Source organism: Kryptolebias marmoratus, linkage group LG24, assembly GCF_001649575.2.
Source record: "Kryptolebias marmoratus isolate JLee-2015 linkage group LG24, ASM164957v2, whole genome shotgun sequence".
Classification (NCBI taxonomy): domain Eukaryota; kingdom Metazoa; phylum Chordata; class Actinopteri; order Cyprinodontiformes; family Rivulidae; genus Kryptolebias; species Kryptolebias marmoratus.
The window spans coordinates 6,749,442-6,769,460 of NC_051453.1; the positions used below are offsets into that span (position 1 = coordinate 6,749,442).

Here is a 20,019-nt window from a genome sequence, read left to right on the forward strand (position 1 = left end):
ATTTGTCTTTGTGACATTCAAGTAAAAGCATAACATTTTATTTGTGTTCTCAAAAAGAAATAGGAAATTGCATGAAGGGTTTACTTGGCTGTTTGTGTACTTCAGAGCATTGCAGAAGATGAAGCAGGTCCGTCGCCTGAAGCTGGAGGAGGTAAAGGTGCTGGCAGAGGAAGGAATTGAGCTAAATGCTGCTGACTACCAGCGTCAGGTGGAGGAGCGCGAGGCTCAGCGCAGGCAGGAGAGGGAGGAGCGACTAGCCAGGGAGGCCATGATGACCCTGGAGGCCATGGAATTCGAGGAAAAGGCGGCTGCCGCTAAAGCAGCAGAGACTCCAGAAGCTCAGGAGGGTGAGGAGAATATGATTATTTAGGCTGTGGTTCAAGTTTAGACATATTTATAGTTCGAAATAACTAAAATGGTGTCATAATAAACAGTTTTATTTAAAATTCACTGCATTAATTCCAGTATTTCAAGCAGCATACAACTTTTGTTTTTTTAATTTCTGCTCTTCTCACTTCCTTTTTGACATTAAAAGAACCAGAAGTGAAACCACAGAACCTGACTGAAGACCTTGAGAAAAAGAAGCAGAGAAAGCAGAAGAGCATGTCCCCGATCCAAACGGATGAAATGCTGACCGTGTCAGGGTTTGAAGAAGCATTTAAGGAGTTTGCTACAACTGGCATTCAAAACTCACAGAAGAACTTGGTCGTTCATTTTGACACTACATCTTCAGCGCGTAAAGAAATCCCTGCAGACAAACAAATGGATGTGAGTGTGAACAGTTAGGGTTTTGTTTGTACACTGTAAAGATAAAACAAAAGATAACATGACACTATTTTTGTTTGTTTTACCAGCCAAGCTACTCCAAGATGAAAATGCCTACGGAGGTAAAGAAGAGTCGGCGCCACCCGCTCAGCAAGCCACCCATGCGCACCCCTCTGTCGATTGTTAAACAAGACCCGATCGCCGAGAAAGGTATGTTATTTTTATTTGTCATGGGATGTTTAATTAGCCTCAAGTGTACTAGATTTCTCTGTTCTGTATATGTGGCACACGATGCAGATGTGCAAGCTATAGAGTGCATTGTAATGTGAAAAATTTAAATGCAAGACAAATTGTTTTTTGGCAAAAAAACAACCTTCAAGAGACCCGCCCTCTTCTGTTCTCAGGTCTTATTTTACAATCCTTCATCATCCTAATTCTCTCCATCACACTTCTAAAAACGAAGACGACACCATTTGTTGTTTTTATTATTGATCCGGGGAAAGAAAAACAAGCAGGACTGAAGCTCCCTGTAGGAATAATGAAATCAAGATGCCAGGGCTTCTTTTCCCTCCCCTTCCCTCTGTGTTTTTCTTTTCATTTTCTGACTGACACTTATTGATCTGGAGATCATGACTTCCAATTACCTGCTTTCAAAGTCACTTTAGGTTGGTAGCCGGGGACCCGACTCAGCCTGTCCTTCAGTCCTTCAGAAAGGTGGATGGAGGGGAAGACAAGCGTTTAAGGGGAGAATCTTGTGGGGGGGAAGAATCAGACTTTTGTCCAGGCCCAAGAAACACTGTGGATCAGTAGCTTGAGGCTTATGCTGCAAAATGTATTCTGACCCAGACTAGCAAATTATTGATGCCTGTGCTGTTTGTGTTCATCACCAATTATATCAGTCCGGCGGTGGTGTTGCCCTCGAGCAGCATGAGCTATACTTGTTTCTTTGTAAGGGTTCCCTCAGGACGTTCTCAAAAACAGGTTTATGCAATTTAGTGAATAAAAATCTATTTAAAAAAATGAATTTTTTAACATCTTCACTTGGTGCAAATTAAAAGGGATTTTATACCAGCGCTCATGCATTTCTTTCTCTCTCTTTTTATTTATTTTTTTATCCACAGGGATGTCCTCACCAATGTCACTGGAAAGCAGCATGAAGAAACAGCAGCACCTGTGGCAGAATCGCTCACCCAACTTCTTGGCAGAGAAGACGTTCAACGCTGCGGTGGCTGGACTGGAACCGTACTGTGCTGTCTGCTCACTCTTCTGTCCCTATAAAAAGGTACACACACACACACACACACTTCTGCATTGGGACGTGCCAGTTCTGTAGTGATGGAAAAAATACGATGCATCAAACATTTCATTCCTACCACGTAAAGACTCTCTCTTTCTTCCCTGACCACTCAAACCACAGAAAGATCCATCCGTTGCAAGTAACCCCGCACACGCCTCCATGACACCCCGACCTGGCAGCTTCACTCGCCCACTGGTCCCAGAGATCTGCTTCAGTGTTGGCGCAGGAAACACAGAGCCACCACCCACTAACTCTTACATCGGAGAGGATGGAACCAGTCTTCTGATCTGCTGTAAATTCTGTGGCATGCAGGTTCATGCCAGTAAGTATTCAATGCAGCAAAAAAGTCAATAACTGATAACTGGGACACAACCTTGCATTTTAAGCCCCTCTTTATGTAACACTTTTTGGATCTCCTGCACTACATTTCATATGCTCAATATAGAGGCTGAAGTTGAGTAAAAAGCTAAAGTTTCGCAGATGTCTATATCTAGACATCCAATCCAGCTGTAATCACATACATGGAGTTTTTTTTATAGACAGACTCCACGGGGTATTACGTTTCTTCAATCTTAACTTTCCTCCCCTCAGTTGTCTCAGAAGAGTGTTGGTTAAAAATGGCAAACTGTGAGAAGGAGATTTGACTGCAGCAGTGCAAGAAGCTGCTCTTTTTCTGTTTCCAAGGCTTTCTTGTTTAACCCTTATTGAGTCAAGCTGAAATATTCAGTTGTTTGAGCAATGAAGATTCTCCAAATGCAGCAAGTCTTAAAGAAACCCTGTTTTTTTTCTCCACCATTTCTTTAGAGAATGGACTTTTACCAGCGTAGCATTATCTTGATTTAAAGCAAATTAGAAAGATTGCCTGTTTGAATTTGTGTGCATGTTTGCATGTTTTATCCCAAGTATTTTCTTATAATTGGCTTCACTTTCTAAAAAGTCTGAACTTTACTCGCATATCTAAAAATCAGCACTTTAAATTTAATATATTTATTGTTTATTATTTAAATTTTGTCAACTAGTACTGTTAGTGTAGAAAGTTTTATATAAAAAAATCTAAGGTTTTGGGGGGGAAATGCTCTTTGTTTTGTGCCAGTCCAAACATACAAGCACATAAATCACACAGCTGACACACACACACATATCTCAGTCCGTAACTCACACACATCAACCCTCCTGGGTTCTTATTATCCCTAAAGCTGTAGTGCACCTTCAAGACCAGTTCATTAGTCATCCAGGGAAGAGCTGGGCTCAGCTCCTGAAACAGCGCTGCTATTGATAAGAGGACATGAAGCAGAAAGAGCTCCTGTCAGAAATGCCAGTTCTGCATCCCATGCCTCTGCTCCTCGGTGTTCTGGAGTGTACATCAAACTAAAGATCATTTAAACGTGTCCAGGTGTTGCTCAATTTAGAAGCAGCAGCAGGAAGGTTAGGGAAGTTTGTATAAAAATAAAAAAGGGTGAACAAATGTTTGACAGGTTGGGGTCAAAATGTGTAATATTGGAAAATAGAAGCAGAGTTGACATTCAAACCTGACTTAATATCAATGTACTAAACATAACCTTACAAAAAACGTCTATTTGTAATTGGTTAAACATTAATAATGATTTTTTTCTCCCTCTTCTCACAGGTTGTTATGGTGTGAGGCCAGACTCTGTCAGGTATAGCTGGACGTGCTGCAGATGTGCAGCAGGAGCCTGGACAGAAGTGAGTGGTACTCATAGCTGAAAGTCCTGCACAAACTAAACCAGAAATCAGGAAGAACAATTTTTTTTTATGTCTAATGTTTTAACAGCAACTATTTTTACAGGACTCATTTCAAAATGCCTGGAACAACAATGATAGCATAAAATGATAGGTTCAGCTAGACTACGACTGTCAGAAAAAATGATAGATTCTCATTTATTGGCAACATGACAGCAAGCTTCCTCCGTTTGGAGCTCCTGAAGGAAAACTAATCTACAGTAAACTGACTGAGTATCAAATGCCTACAGACATTGCTTTTTGTCTTAGTGAAAAGCTCCAGCAGGGAGTTGGTGTCTCAGATCTTTGTAGACATGTGAAGAGAAGTTTTTGGCATGTGTGCTAACATGTTAATGATAATCCTCCAGGTTGATGCAGATCGAAAGGCTCAGGGCTTCTGTGCCTAAACGCCGCAAGTTTTTACTATTTTTCTTTGTTTTTCCAGGAGTGCTGTCTCTGTAACCTACGGGGAGGAGCGTTGAAGCGTACCACAGACAACAGGTGAGTGCTTGGATGATTGGATAAGTTTGCAGTTGCAGAATTTACTGCATATTCACTAATAACACAACAAGAAGGCCCTGCCTTCTCAAAGACGTGAGTTAGTAAAAACCAACAGGCTTCCTATTTTCAGATGTGTATTTATTTATTTTAAATGAATCTTTGCTTTTTGTTTAAGCTACCATGGGTTTGTTTTTGTCTGACTCGGTCTTCAGGTGGGTCCACATCATCTGTGCCATCGGAGTGGCAGAAGCTCGCTTCGTCGATGCCATCGAGAGAGAACCGGTGGATGTCAGCGCTATCCCAGAAACCCGCAAGAATCTGGTAAGTTCAGGCAGAGACAAATAAGAAGTCGGCACAGAAATCTGGTCAGATTAGTTTTATGTTAACGCCTCTTTCTGTTCATCTGTAGTGGTTTAATTTCTTGTGCTTTTCCTGCACTGAGGCAGATTGCTTTCTTTCCTGTTCGTTGCCCCTTTTCCTGTCACTTTCTCTGTTACTCTACTTCCTTTCCTGGTGGATTGATAGATTGAAGATTTTTTGTGTGTGTTTTTGTTTTTGTTTTTTTGTGAAAAGTGGGGTAAGACAGACATACTGAGGGGAATGGCTGAATAATCAGCTGTCATTTCTCACTGCGCCAAATGAACTGCATCGATCTTGTGGGTTGGAAGCAATTTCCCCATTGCTGCCGCATCTTTGAACACAACTTGTTCAGTGCTTTCCTTTGCTTTTTTTATTTTTTTATTTTGCAATCCCTCTTTCACAGTCTCTGCACCAGTGCGAATGATATCAGTGCTCGCTGGTACATTATTACAAACTCGCAAATAATGTCACCTCTCTCCCTCCTCTTCTCTGTGAATAATCTATCAAAGACAAGCTGGGTGACATTTGCATTGGAGTGCTGTCAAAGCAGGATTCTTCCATCTCTTCTTAAAAAGCTTTGAGAAGAAGCTGTGCTCTCTAATGATTTGGATGACTGGGCTGATCAGATGTGAACACATGCACCCATGAAACCAGTTTTTATTGCAACATGTTCAGCAGTCGCTGTGTTTCTCTCCTATCCTTGAACATTTGGCTCTCAAGGATGAAGAGTTTTTGCACAAGTTTTTTTTTTATTATTATTTTTAAAAAAATGTCAGACAGTAAAAAACTGAAAAATCCTTAAAAAAAACGCATCTTTTTTAAGTTTATTCAGTCTTCCACCTTCAGTCGTGATTTCCAGTCCTGCAATTTCCAGTTGAGAACACAATCTTAAATGCCAGCAACGTAAATGAATGAGCTTTTAAAACCATTTTTGTAATCCCAAAAGGTTAAATTTAACAGCAACTAGTTTCCTTTCCACTTTGTTTTGTCAGTTTTCTAACCAGAATAAAAGTTCTGTCTTAAGGTAGTATCTAGCTGGGCTGTGAGTGTTGGAGACAAGCTGATGACTCAAACTTGACTCAGTATTACAAGAAAAAAAACATTTTAATATGTATCAAAGCTGGACACTATATGAGATCCTGGAAGTTGAAGCTAGAAGGCAAACGGCGTCCAAACAGGATGGTCCCAGTGCAAGTTTTTAATCCTTTCCTCTTCATGTAAACAAACGGGACTTTGTAAAAATAACAAAAAAAAAAAACGCATTTAAATGTTGACTCTTGATTAACATAGTTCTCACCTTGCTGCAATATTTATTTCTGTACTACATTTAGTTGCCGTTAGTTATTGCAAGGCTTAATAAAAAGGTCATGTGACATCACGATTGTGTTCGGGGGAGTAGGCGGGGCTTAAAGCCCCACTTCCCTCGCAGGAAGACTCTGGTCCGAAAAATACAACATAGCAGCTCCTCATAATCTGGGTCCTGCTGGCTTCAATTCCCAACAATGAGAGTGTATTTCCCCTTGATCTAGTGTCGTCACACATGTCAGTGGAAAGTATACAGATTTTCAGATTCTGTCCTACTATGAATCGCAGCTTATTTTTGTGTGCAGTTTATAAAACTATATTTTAGGCCATTCACATTATTTTGTTCAGCTCACTTTGTACCCACCTTGGCAGCCAGCCATACATTTATGATTTAGTTTACTGGAGTAGATGAAGATAGACAGATTTGAAGAAGGATTTTAGAAATCATTTTTTATTACTGGCATAGTTTTCAGACCTGTGTGTTTTCCCTCCCGTGCAGGAGTCATATTACAACTCTTATGCCTTTGAGACGAGTTGGAAACGCCTGCCACGACTCTGTGAAGTCGTTGCACAAACTTTTGAACATGATGGAAAAAAATCAAGTGACAAGACTGAGCCTCTGCGACTCGAGAGAGGAAACTGAGAACCCCCACAGACTCCCTCACGAATGATAGAAATAGTTTTTAAAAAGAGGCTGGCACAGAGTGGGTCAAAGGACCAGCAACACCAGTCAGAGTGAGAGATTAATCACATTGACTTTACTTTAAAAAGGTCCCATTCAGGTCCCATATATCTTCCCCTGAAAAATGCATTTTATAGTTGAAACACTGGCTGATTCCTTATCACAATCCCTCTGTTGTCTGATGTGAAAAGTCATGCACATAGATCATTCTGCACAGAAAACTGAACATCCCCAAAAAAGAAGTTAGAAAAGGAGCTTAGAAAATAAGACTGATGAAAACAAGTGCTGAAAAAGTATTTAAATTTTCTACAACAGGTTTCCATACATTAGATTTTGCAGCCAGTCTGCTGTGTCGATGTAAAGTGAACTGTCTTTTATTTTCCAAGTAAATGTAAAATCCTACCAGTGAGTTTCAGTAAAATGACATCAATATTTGTGTCGCGTTGCTGAGTTTTCTGCTGCTTTTGTCACCGCCCAGCTGGTCGAAAACATGGCAGCAGGTGAAATATCTGTGCTGCGCCAGAACAAAAATGAAGTATTGACAGGATGATAAAAGAAAAATAAAATAAGAGTTATTGATCGGCATTGTGCTGCAGCTGCACGCCAATTTTTATTTATTTATTTTTTCTCGAAGGAGGAGTTCGGGAAGAAAGAGGGACGGAGAAAGTGAGGGATTAGGAAAACAAGAGTGTGTCAGATGGTAGATAATCACCAGAGATCAAATTTAATATGATTAAAATAAATTATATTTCTTTTAATTAAAAAATGAAGCTGCCATGTGAATGGTTGGTCTGTTACATCTCCGGCTGAATTACCATTCGCCTTTTCCCAATCTGTACGTCATGTCATTTATAGACAGGTTTTTGGGCTGGACATCGTTGTTGCTGTAATAATAAGTTCTGCACCCTCTTTGCTCACATTTTACACATATTTGTAATTGAATCCAGCTGATGGCTTGGTTAAGAGATGTAAGTTTGAGCGGTGCATCTCCTGTCCGTCCTGCTGTCAGGATCTCCAGCCCTCCTTTTATTTACAGTTTTCTTTTTCATGGTCTGCCTGTCCTCAAACGGGAGAGGACAGGACCGTACGCTGTCTTTACTTGTGATACAAAACATGGTTTCATATAAAGGAATGGGACAACACTGTACATAAACATCTTTGACATAACGTCATTATTGTTGGGTTGTTTAATTTATTTAGCAATTAAATCAAGGTAATTTTAACAAGATATGTGAGGTTTTGTTATGAATTGTAGTTTAAATAATTTTACCTGTCTCAGCATGGTTGGCATGAGATTACTAGTTTATTTTCAAAGGTTTTCTGCATTTTCTGTAACATCTTTTTAATTGTAAAACATGGCTGAAAAAGTGGAGCTGTGTTTATTGCCAATATGGAAGCTAAACAAAAGTTTTTATACAATTGTTGTTTTTTTATTGCAGAAATGTGTGTTCTGTCACGCAACGAGTCCCAATCTGAACCGAGGCGCCTGCATCCAGTGCACCTACGAGAACTGTGCCACCTCCTTCCACGTCACGTGTGCTCAGGTCGCTGGAGTGGTGATGAAACCTGCCGACTGGCCCTACCTGCTGTCAGTCACCTGCCAAAAGCATAAGAAAGGCCCACAGAAGGTAAAAAAAAAATCAAGAAAATGAGCCACACGTTTCAAATTAAACCAATAGAACGATCAATTTCCTCAGTGTGACGGTAATATTTACAGTTATTTTTTATAGAAATTTTGTATTTTAATGGCTCTTGAATTGTGTAAACCACATTCAATCTTCTTAAACAAGATATTTCGATGAAACCTTGTTTGACCGTGGAAATTAACTCCTCTTTTTTGTGGCTCCAGTTAAAGAATTTGTTTTTCTTTTCAGTTCTTTTCAGCATCTTAGAAATGTTTGCATTAATTACAGAATAACACAGTTCCTGTTAAATACTAGACCAGGCTCTTGTCTGATCTTCTCATCCTTTTTCGTTTAGGCTCGAATAGTACCTAAAGCCCCTCAGGTTCTGGATTTGGGTAAAAGGGCGATCGGTCGTAACGCCGACAGCTGGTTCTACCCCTGCACCATCATCGGCATTGCCACACAGACATCCTTCGAGGTCAACTTTGAAGACGGCTCATACTGTGACAACGTGCAGCCAGAAAATATTATAGTGAGTTTTTTTTTTTTTTTTTTTTTTTTTACATCTTAATTTGTGTATAACTGATCTGAGTCTGAGACCTATAAAAACCCTACAGATATCCTAGCAACTGATGTAGGCTGAGCATATTGAAAATGTAATGACTAAAAAATAGTAGATAACCCTTAATGTCAGTGTTTTGGCAGCAAACAGAACTTTAATAATAATAAATCCTTAAATTATTAAATTTTACTCAAAAGGAGTTTGAACAAATAACCATGTGGGAACTATACATACTGATTTAATCTGACTTAATTTAATTTCAGAAAAAGTAAAACTGTGCAACTTAAGCAACACAAAGAGTTGCTTGGAGATATAAAATTGAGTTTTATGTACTTGCAGAGATCAGGAATCTGGTTTCTCTGTTTATTTTTTTCCTTCATTTCTTTGTGTTTCCGTCCTGCAGAGTCACGACTGTCTGCAAAATGGTCCTCCGGATGTGGGTGCTCCAGTTCTGGTCAGCACACCTGAAGGTCAGATGCTCAAAGCTACTTTTGTCAAGCAGCACACCAACAAGCTCTTCCAGGTGAGAGGAACACTATTTGCCTTAATCCTCTTCAGGTTACGGTTGCTTTTTTATGTCCAGTACAGCCAATATGTCGTCCAGAGACACCATTTAAACAATGTTTTAGGTAGAGGGTGACTTGTATTTGAACACACTGGGGGAAAATAGCTGTAAATCTGTAAATCACATTTATCAGACAAAAACAAAGCATTTTGCTTTTGACCTGCTGCTACTCTGAAGCCTTAAAGAATGATTTTAAAATGTCTTGTAAATAATTAGACCTTTCTCACGTCAAAGATAACCTTTTATGCCATTTACATGCAGCTTTAGAACCAAAAAGACAAAAAGATTTGATATTAATCAATATATAGACAGCTTTGCTGCACCTGAAGATCATGGTGGAGCATTATTAGGCAGTGTGGCATCCAGAAACAAAGTAGAGATGTCACATCAGCAGTGAATTCTGGGAAAAATTGGAAAGTCGGCATAATAAAATCAAAGCCCTCGAAGAAAATGTTTTCAGCTGCCCTGAATGATTTGTGAGTGTAGATACTAACCAGAAATAAAGTTTAAGAAACAGCATGTTTATTAAACAGCAGTCTGAAGTAAAACATGGTAATATGTTAGTGTTAGTTCAAGACGTTCTTGTTTAATTTGTCAGTCGTCTTTTATGCATTTTTTCATTACAAATGCTTCCCGTCAAATCTTATTTCTAAAATGAGCAAGAAAAATGAAATCTCTGCTTGGAGATGCTTTTTTGTGGAGATAAAAACATGCCTCCAGCTGATCACAGTCTGAGCCACAGCCCTGACCTTTTCCTCTTTCACAGAATTTAGTTAAAACCAGCGTTTATATTTAGTGCTTAACTGAGGCTCTTATCCAGTCGGTGTTCTGCGTTGGTTCAGCGGTCAAGGATAATTTGACAGCAGCTCAAGGTTGTGTGGTGCTAAGACGGTCCCAGTTTAGGTCTCGGGCATATTCTTTTATTCACTGAACAACCCTGATGCTCATTTCTTTTCCTGATGTGTTCTCCTTTAGTTTGGGAGGAGTATATTTTTTGGGGGGGGTCTAGTGTATAATCTTTCACAATCACCAGCATTTGGATTTTTGTTCTCTCCTCCCTGCGGCTGATTGTTTTCTGCTCTGTCTGAGGACAAAGCATGTTGATTAGTTATTTTTATTATCTCCATCTAGGTTGAGTTTCAGGATAGAAGCCAGCAGATGCTTAAACAGTCTGATATCTTTCACCTGGAGCACGAGTTGCCCAAAAGGGTCCGAGCCCGACTGGTGAGTATTTTCCTGAAAGTACTCCGACATAAAGACCTTTTATTATTCTTCTTTGAAAGAACAAAATCACACTTTGGCAAAATATCTTTTAGAACCACAATTTAGAGGAGAAGGCTTCTAACAATTAAGGACGGGCGTTTTAGACAAAAACAGACAATTAGTTGTAATTATTTGACTTTTCTTACTTGAGCCCATTATTTTACTCACGTTATTGTGAATAAATATTTGTTCTGGTGAAATATTGGATGTAGTTTTAGAATTCACAAATTATTGACAAATCCAATAACTCAGAACAAATAATAGCCGTTATAAATACATTTAATCTATTATAATTTGGTACTGAATTCACAGCCTTAACAGACCCGTTGCCATCTTAGTTACAGTAATAACAATAAATCAGGAAGAAACACATTCTGTTCACATGTTCTGGTTGGCCTGGTTCTCTGTTCATTGCTACTTAGAGGATTGTTTTAACATTTTTTATTATAGATACTGTTATTACACAAAGATAAAATATTTTTCTCCCATGATCTGAAAGGTTTTTCCCGTAGACTGCACAGACAAATGTGGCGAAGCCTCCAGTTCTGGGAAGTGAAGCCTCTGCAGATGTGTTTTAACAGATAAATGTACAACAGTTTCAACTTTAACAGAATGGCAAAACAATTAGCAGTATGATTTCTGGTGAACCAGAGAGGATAGTCATTTAAACTTGGTGTCAGTGAGGTTTGAGCTGTTTTCTGTGTTTCTGAGGCTTACAGGTTTTTGTCCACAGTATAGGTTATATACTCCTGGTCAAAATCCCACAATAAGGATCTGTTAACCTTGATGTGATTTAGACAACATTAAAATGGACGTTAAGGGGCAACATGTTTAGGTGCAAAGAAGCGTACTTCAAAAACAATTCTACTTTTATTACTTTAGGAAACATTTTTAATGAGTTTATGGCCAAAGTTTCTAGTTTCATGTCTTACATGTCACAAGCTCATTTCTTTTTTTAAATTACAGTCCATTTAGAGCAAATGAGACAATAAACAGGGAATGCATTAGCGTAAGGCTCCCTTGGGATTTAGAAGTCGTTACCACATTAGTGTCCTTCGGTCCTCAGACACATTCCTCACTCGTGATGTCTGTTTTCATTAAACCAAGATGGCGATGGCCAAAATGCAGACTTTAAAATGGTAGTCACGATGGTCCCAGGAGAGGAATGCTGTTAGAGGAGTTCAGATCAAGGATTTTGTTACAGGTCATGTTTCTTAAGACGAGAGACGCAAGTAAGGGGACGTATCAGGATAATTTTCCTTTGATGTTTCTCCATCTGGTCTAAACTCGAGTCTTTCTGCTTTCAGGCCATACCTTCACCACAGGCGGAGGTTTCCTCAGCATACGAAGCCCAAGCAGCTAAACGCCCCCGCCTGCCCTCCAGCTCAGCTACCCCCAAAACTGCAGCTGCAGTACCAGCACGGGCACCAGCCCGGGCACAAGCACGGGCACAAGCACGGGCACCGGCACCAGCACAGGAGCACCACAGTATTAGCATGCAGCCAGACAGAAAGCCTCAGACCCAGCCCAAACAGGAAGCTCCCAGCCCCCCCAGCTGCATTCAGCCAGACATAAAGCCTCAGACGCAGCCTATCAAACAGGAAGCTCCCCGCCCCCCCAGCTGCATGCAGCCAGACATAAAGCCTCAGATCCAGCCTATCAAACAGGAAGCTCCCAGCCCCTCCAGCTCCAGTAAGATGGATCCTGAGACCCCAATGGACACCAGTGATCCCCTTAACACGCTTACAGAACCATCCCCGGACTCTGACCCCACGCTGACACAGTCCACTTTGAACTCTGACCCCCTTCTGTCCACCCCATCCTCTCTGCCTCCAGCCCAGCACACGTCTGACAGCTACACGCCCAGCAGTGGCTACGTTTCCTACATGGAGAGGCTCCTCCATTCACGTTTCCCTGAGGACGATGGTCCCAGCCCCCTGTATTAAAAACCAACCCTGTTGTTATTACTCGACCAATGAAGGTCGAAGGAAATGAGCTGAAAGAGGTGGACTCTGAGTGCTGTATTATGGGACAAACATTTCCTCCTCCAGCTTTGAGAGCTGCAGGAGCGAACAGGAAGAGACACAAAATCACAAGCACTCTTTTAATGCATGTTTTTTATTTTTGAGTTAATGTATTTGCAGTGGTGCTTTAGCTTGCTCTGAAGCAACAGCTAAAGAGCAGAGCTATTCTTTTTTTTTTTTTACTATTATTTCTAATGTTATTAATTCTGGTGTGTGTTGTTTTTTTCTCTGTTAGTTTGTATTGCTTTTTGTTATTGTCCAGCTGCTGTTTGGTTTTTTTTTTCCATCTTGATATGAATAATTCTCTGGGTGGCATCAACTTCATACCTCGTTGCATTTGTTCAATAACGGCACACTCTTCATTTCTTTCTATAAGAAACAGATGATTATAAGAGCCTCTCTGCAGTGAGGCTTTTGTGGACTTAAACTTTGCTAACTCAAGTAACCAGCAACAAGATACTTATTTTTCAGTTGAAACTATTTGACGGACTGAAACTGTCACATTGTTCATTTGCAGGATATTTCAGGCAAGGTGTGTTCTTGTCAAATTGCAAGAGGTAAATGGGGATAGGGGATAGGGGGGAGGGGGGTAAAAAGAAATGTATTGTAGCGGGAACTCAGTATTTAAAAGTCTTAGTCAACTATTGAAAGAATTATTTGTAATAGAGCAAATGTGTTGAATGCAAACACTAGTAGATTTGTCTGGAGGATGCATCAACGTTTTGTGAAGATGTGTCAAAGTAGTTAACAGCTGACATCTTTGTGTATTTACGTCATTTGGCGACACCACTTTTTACACTCGGACTATCTCAGGGGTTCCTACATTTGAGAAGCAAACATTCAGGTCTTCTGAAGGTCAAAGACGTGCACGACGAGCCAGAATTTGCCCTCACTCGTAATTGGGCACACGAACACCTGCTACATATTCTGTCAATTTGCTTGTTTTGTCAACTTGTCAGTCAGAGTGACATCTCCGTTTATTGTTACCTCCTAAAAGCACTTCAGTCAGCAAATGTGCTGATTCTTCAAAGAGTAGGAAACGTTTTGAAGAGGAAAAAAATAAAAAAAAATGTAGGAACCCTAAAATCTGAATTTATTGCACCATTGGTTTAGATTTTATGTATAAATTTCTAAAGTAATTTCATGTATAATGTCTGTTATTTTTTCTATTCATGTACTCTTTCTGTATTAATTTTCTGAACTGAATCCACAAACTTGGCCAATCAAAAATAATGACGCCTTCCTTTTTGGTGGGTTTTCTAAGAATATGAACTAATTTCTTGTCTTTTTCTAGCATTTGTTCATTCTGTGCTAAATGGGTGCTACAGAAATACTAAACTACTGATTTCTCCTAACACTGTCCTTGTACATACCACTGGCCTTGTTTGGATTCATATTTGTAAATGTCACGTTACTTCTTTATTCCTGTCACATCTGAAATGTTTGAACAGAGACGTGTTCCCGTTTCCAAATGAGAGTCATTAAACAATAATTACTGAGCATTAAAGTGGGTTAAAGTCGCCAACATATCGTAGTTTTGTGTGATTTTAAGTGTTTTCTTGGTCTCATAATGAAATTTTACAGCTTTCTTTAAATATTTTTTAGCCTGGATCACATAAACATGTATGTCAGTGAAAAAAATAATTCATGGTTTGTTACTTAATCCCTTTTGTAAACTTTAAGTTTCAAATCAACTTTTGATTTAATGAATCCGAATCAGTTCTGTTTTCCTAAGTCTGACATACTTTTGAACACGCAACACACCACCTTATTTCAAAAATCTTTTGTTTAAAGAAATGACGTTTATGCATTTAGGCATATTGTCATTTCAGTACTGTTATCAGGAAAAACAGTTGCATCAAGCTGAATTTGGAAGTTTAGATTGTTATAGTTGATTATATTTAAGTCTAGTTTGCCTATCGTAAAGATGACTTCATTATGTCTACACTGTTGGTCGTGTTAGCGTCCCCATCAGGTTACAAAACCTGATTTAGTTTGCTTCTGGTCGATATCCTGGAGTCCATCTGCCATCCATGGCATCGTATTATGGATGGGGTATAAATGGTCTCATCTGTCTGCAAAAAGTTCAGTTTTCCCAAACTTTTTATGCCCTGGCAGAAAATACCAGTGGCAGTAACTTGTACCAATTGTTACTGGTTGAAAAATACAGACTTTGGGTATAAGCCAATTAAACAAGAGTCATGGTGACAACTAGGGCAGAACAATATTGGAAACATACAATTGTAATATTGAGTTCTACGGTGGCAATATCAGTTACAATAAACCCACATTTTCCTCATTCCTCTTTTTTTTCCCCCTTCTGTCGTCAAAATGCTCACAAACACCATGTGCATCTTGGCAACCTTGGTCTAAGTCAGCTGTGGGCATTTAGAGCAGTGGGAGTCCGTCTGATTGCCAAATATCTTACTGGCATGCAGTTAGTGTCTGTGATTCACTGCAGTTTTTTCTTTTTTTTTCTTTGCAAGATCATTACTGCACACACTGGTCTGATATTAATTTTACAATTTATATGGCAAAATCAACAGCCTCATCAACAATTACACAGTTTTTTTAAAATTTGTGACTATATATTTTACAATAATTATTCAAACTTAACATTTAAAATTCTGAAGATCCTTAAGACCCATTTTCATTGTTCTGACCCAAAGTTTGGGAACCACAGCCCTGGAAGATGACTCCTCCGTTAGGGTTAGTGTTTGAATCTGCACTAGATGAATATAATTTTATTTTATTCTTGATTGTGCTGGTGTTTTATTTATCAAGCATATTTGATTTAAAAACCCAACAAATAAAACTAGAATCAAAAGTGGTAGCCAGGTATAAAATAGGAAGCTTACGAGCTGAAGAAAAACTATTAAAGAAAGTGAAAAGATTTCTTTTAGATAATACCTTTTAGAATTCCCTGGAGGCTCCAGAGAAGTTTGTATTCATTCTCTAATGGCAAAAAATAATTGAGGCTATCAGGTTGCCTGGTCTTTAGTGTGTAATCACCTTTTTTTAAAGACATAATCTTCTACTCCCTTTGCAGATAAGGGGATGTTTAAGTGCCAATAACTGACAACACAAACATCAGCACTGCTTTTTATTCATTGTTCATTGGCAGGATTCCTGGATTCCGGCATTAAGCAGTCAGCAGGGAGCTGTGTTTCTGAGCCTGCTTGCTGGGCACACTAGTTATTTATACATGATGTATACATGTATAATTAGCTGGAGCCACCTGCCACTTACATGAAAAAAAGCAAAGTGAATATGACTAACATAAATCAGATGGAATAGCTGTCACCTTTGTTTTTTTCTGCCTTTCTTCCTTTTTTTTAGCACTAACTGTGATGGTTCAATCATGTTACCTCGCTGAAAAATTGGAAAATACATTTGATTTAGAATCCTCACAAATTGTAGAAATACACAAAATGTCAAAAACATATGTGCTTTACACTGTAGCCTTTTCAAATTGTCATTAAATCAGGTAATTGCCAAAGGAAGTAAATATTCGCTCTCTTTTTTTTTTTTTTTTTGTTGCACACGACCTCTTAACTGAAAGAGCCTGACAGAAGTGCACTTGTGTGAATAATGCTCCATTTAACTTGGAGAATAATCTGTTGTTCTGAAAGAAAAAAAACGTCCTCACACTTTGTATTTTCTTTGAACACTTTTCCTAAGAGCTCCTTCAGCCCACTGTGAGTTAAATAGTTTGACATTTGTTAGCAGTGCCTTGTTCTTAGGGCCTTCCATCACAAGGACAGCTCCGATTTGAAATGGGGTTTCATGAAGCAGTCAATGTCTTACCTGCAGTAGACAGCAGTTAGATTATGACTTATTTTAAGAATTGGGGAGAAATTCTCAAAAAGCCAAAACTAAAGGGCAAAACACCAGGCCACATATGAAATTATGCCTCCATTATTTAGATTTATGACCCTCAAAGCATCGGGGGGCCGCTGACGCCCCTGAAACAATACATCTTTATGTGTACTCATGCCCCACTTGGACACATGTTTTTGTTGCAAATCTATGCTTTTTTTTTTACATTTTTCTCTTGTTTAGTTGTAGCACTGTTTTATATCAAAAGTATAAAAATGGATGAGCATTTGTTGACATTTTGGTATTTAATCTAAGGCAACAACAAATTTTTTCTCTTGTGATTGTCAAGCAGTAAGGCACCATTGTTTACTAATTATTGATTAAAATAAACAAAAACACTGATATTTTCTAGCACCAAAAATCAGTGTTATGTGATAAAGAGTGTAAATGTATCAAAATTTGATTTTCAACAGTATCAGTAGTTCTTTTTTTCCCCATCATGTCCTCCTTCATAAGCAGAATTTACTCAAAGTCTTTAGTGGTAAAAGCTTTAAAATCTAAAAGAAACCAATCAAAAGGAGGCTAGAAGTTATAAAAATGTCAATAAAAGAACAAGAAATCTTTGTCTTGCAGACAAATTGCCAATGCGGGTGTTCGCTCCCTCATCACGCACACACACACACACACACACACACACACACACACACACACACACTGACTACAAGCTGTGCATATGCCCAGCTTGTATTGCCCTCACTGGAAAAGGGTGACCATTAACATTCTGAAGTGTCTGCAGTCTCTTTGCAGAGGAACTAGGGATGTGCCAGCTTTACAATTACTTTAACAACGCAGGAATTTGATTTCTTTTCTTTTTTCTTTCAGCTGAGCACAGCCGGGGAACACGTTAGGAGAAACAAGTGGAAAAGGACTCTCAAGGACAAAAGTTTATGCTGACCCATCTGTAGTTTATTTGAGCAAAGGAGCAAGAACCTTTTAGTGTTTTCTGGCAGTGGAGACAAGATGGCTTTGGGAACGAGGCGAGTTACTGCTGCTGCTGAAGAAGTCACACACACACACCTGTAAGTTCAAAGTCCATGGGCGCCGGTTTGAGTGTGTCCATCAAAACGTCCTTCAGGATGACATTTAAATCTCTAACCTAATGGTTGACTATCACACAGCTGAATGGCTCACATGGAAATGGAAATCGTTGAATGCAGTTGGATCTAATTGCAGATGAAAGTGGCAATTATGTTGACAAGCTGGTTGATATGACAGGCTCCATTATAGCCTTAAGCTTTTATTACATTTCTGCCACGTAAATCACATCACTGAAGCAGTAGCATACCGTAATAACTTAGTCGAGTTCCATCTGTCAGCACTGTCTTTCGTTTAAAGAGGATAAGACTGAAATATTAGTGGTTCCTCATCTGGATGAACTCCTCCAAATATCAAAGATGTTGCAGTGGCGTGTATGATTCTACAGCGACTGAGACACCCTCCAGTGGCCACATTTAATCCGCAGCATTTTGGCAAGAGAAACTGAGGAAAAGATGGTCTAAATAATTGAATGAACACAGATAATTTCCCTGCTGTTTGTGTCTAATAGGGTGCACTGTGGTGAGCGCAGTCACCTCCTAGCAAGGAGACTGCGGGTTTGAATCTCAGCTGGGGCCTTTTTTGTGTGGAGTTTGCACGTTCTCTCTGTGCATATGTGGGTTTTCTCTACAATGATTCCCTTCCACGGTCTAAAACATGCATATACGTTAACTGAACGGTCTAAATTGACCATAAGAATGACGTTGTACTGTTGAACTCATGTGTCTGCATTGGCCTCATGTTGGACAGTGACCTGTCCAGGATGTATCCCACCCGTCAACTCAAACTAATGGCAGCTGATGACATTAAAGTCTTAGTATTCCTTAAAAGAATGGTCATTGCCCACCAGAGCTTTAAACGAAAATTAAGTTATGATGAAAAGGGATAAAGTTCCAGATGTTTGGGTTAAACGTTGGATTTAATGTAATGCTCAATCCCATGCAACATTTTGCAAAATATGTTCCCTCTCAGTATGTGTTGAGGAGGCCTCTCAGCTACTACCACACCAAATTTCAGTGGTTCATGAGATATTTTGCTAACAGACAGACACAGTTAATGGGCAAAGTTTAAAACATACACACAGAAGTTAAAACATGATCACCTCTTGCTTTTGGCAGTGGACGATAATATAGCCCACTTTACCAGCATAAATGGTAAAAGTTTTATGTTAATTTTGTCCTAAAAAAGTAGAAAATTGCAGAGCAATTCATTCACTCATACTTCTACAGTTGTTGCAGAGTTTCTGCATTTTGAAAGAAAACTACTTGTTGTTAAATGTCTGAACTTTGCTCCACTTTTCTTTTTTTTTCTTCATGCTTTAGAGATAATTAACTAAAAAAAAGGGAAATTGAGGCTTGCTGGGAAATAAGAGGAAGGGAACAAAAGCACACATGCACACACACAAAAAACGGTGCTGGTAAGTGCCAGCCCATATTAATGAAGTGAATCTTCATCCAGTCACACACAACAAATAAATGGCTACCCCCTTGAAGCTCTTAATCGGCCCATTAGTCTTTGAGCGACCACAGTCTCGTCTTTTTTCCCCTCAGTGGCTCGTTCCCTTTAGACCAGACCACATTCATCTATCAAGTCGTATTTGCATGCAGACAACACAGCTGACAAAGCTGAGTGCACAGCTGGAGATGCTACATCATATTTACTCTCTTACTGGAGCAATAAACACTGTTCTTCACATCTCGTTCCTGTCCTCTGTCCCTCTCTTCATCATTTAAACACTCAACTTAATCCTTCTTTACACAACTAACCTGAAAGCTCATCTATTCAGGGAGCTGTGCTAGATCCCAATTGGTAACTGCTTGAACATTTCAGGATTTTATTTCTTGCAAACTCGAGGGCATTTTGTTCATCTGTTCTTGAAGGGGAAGTTCAAAAAGGCAAAGAGTGAGCTAAAAGCTGAAAGTAGCAAAAGGCTAGCAATAAACTAAAAGTAACTTAAGACAAAAATAGAGCAAATAGGTTGAAGTTGAGAACAATAAATTTGAAGGATCTAAACAAATCTTAATGTATTTCTATGGGAAAATATTTGTAAATAAAATTGGATATTTTTAAAATGTATAAAAGTTACAGCATGCATCTTTTGAACAAGCTGAATGTTTTGATATATAAACGACTAAAATAACATAAAATAAGCAGAAGTAGTTAGGTTGCAAAAAATGTACTGAAAAGGTAAAAATATGAAAACAATCGTGTGAATGCTGAATCAGCTTTCACACAATAAACCAAGTTATGGCGGGGTTTTATCCTCTTCAGTCAGTTTTTAATCACCAGACGGTGTCCTAAAAGCTGCACAAACACATTCTGACTCTCGGAAAGCTGACATGCTTATCTGCATGTGACCTGCTCCAATATTCCCTCAATTTTCCTTTCATTTCTCAGCTGCCATGTGCTGCACCCT

At 39.2% G+C, this 20,019-nt stretch overlaps 1 protein-coding gene across 1 annotated transcript in view; it reads left to right on the top strand.

Annotated features, from left to right (window-relative positions):
• The window catches only part of kdm4b (lysine (K)-specific demethylase 4B), a 36,883-nt gene extending 22,667 nt beyond the window's left edge, over nt 1-14,216 (top strand). The window contains exons 10-22 of the mRNA XM_017413508.3: nt 106-347; nt 536-768; nt 855-975; nt 1,887-2,047; nt 2,183-2,384; nt 3,690-3,766; nt 4,248-4,303; nt 4,516-4,624; nt 8,090-8,278; nt 8,631-8,807; nt 9,241-9,360; nt 10,534-10,626; nt 11,973-14,216. Of these exons, the coding sequence (XP_017268997.1) occupies nt 106-347; nt 536-768; nt 855-975; nt 1,887-2,047; nt 2,183-2,384; nt 3,690-3,766; nt 4,248-4,303; nt 4,516-4,624; nt 8,090-8,278; nt 8,631-8,807; nt 9,241-9,360; nt 10,534-10,626; nt 11,973-12,611 (2,419 nt within the window). The 3' untranslated portion in view covers nt 12,612-14,216. The remainder of the gene's footprint in view (nt 1-105; nt 348-535; nt 769-854; nt 976-1,886; nt 2,048-2,182; nt 2,385-3,689; nt 3,767-4,247; nt 4,304-4,515; nt 4,625-8,089; nt 8,279-8,630; nt 8,808-9,240; nt 9,361-10,533; nt 10,627-11,972) is intronic.
• The last annotated feature ends 5,803 nt before the right edge of the window (nt 14,217-20,019 follow it).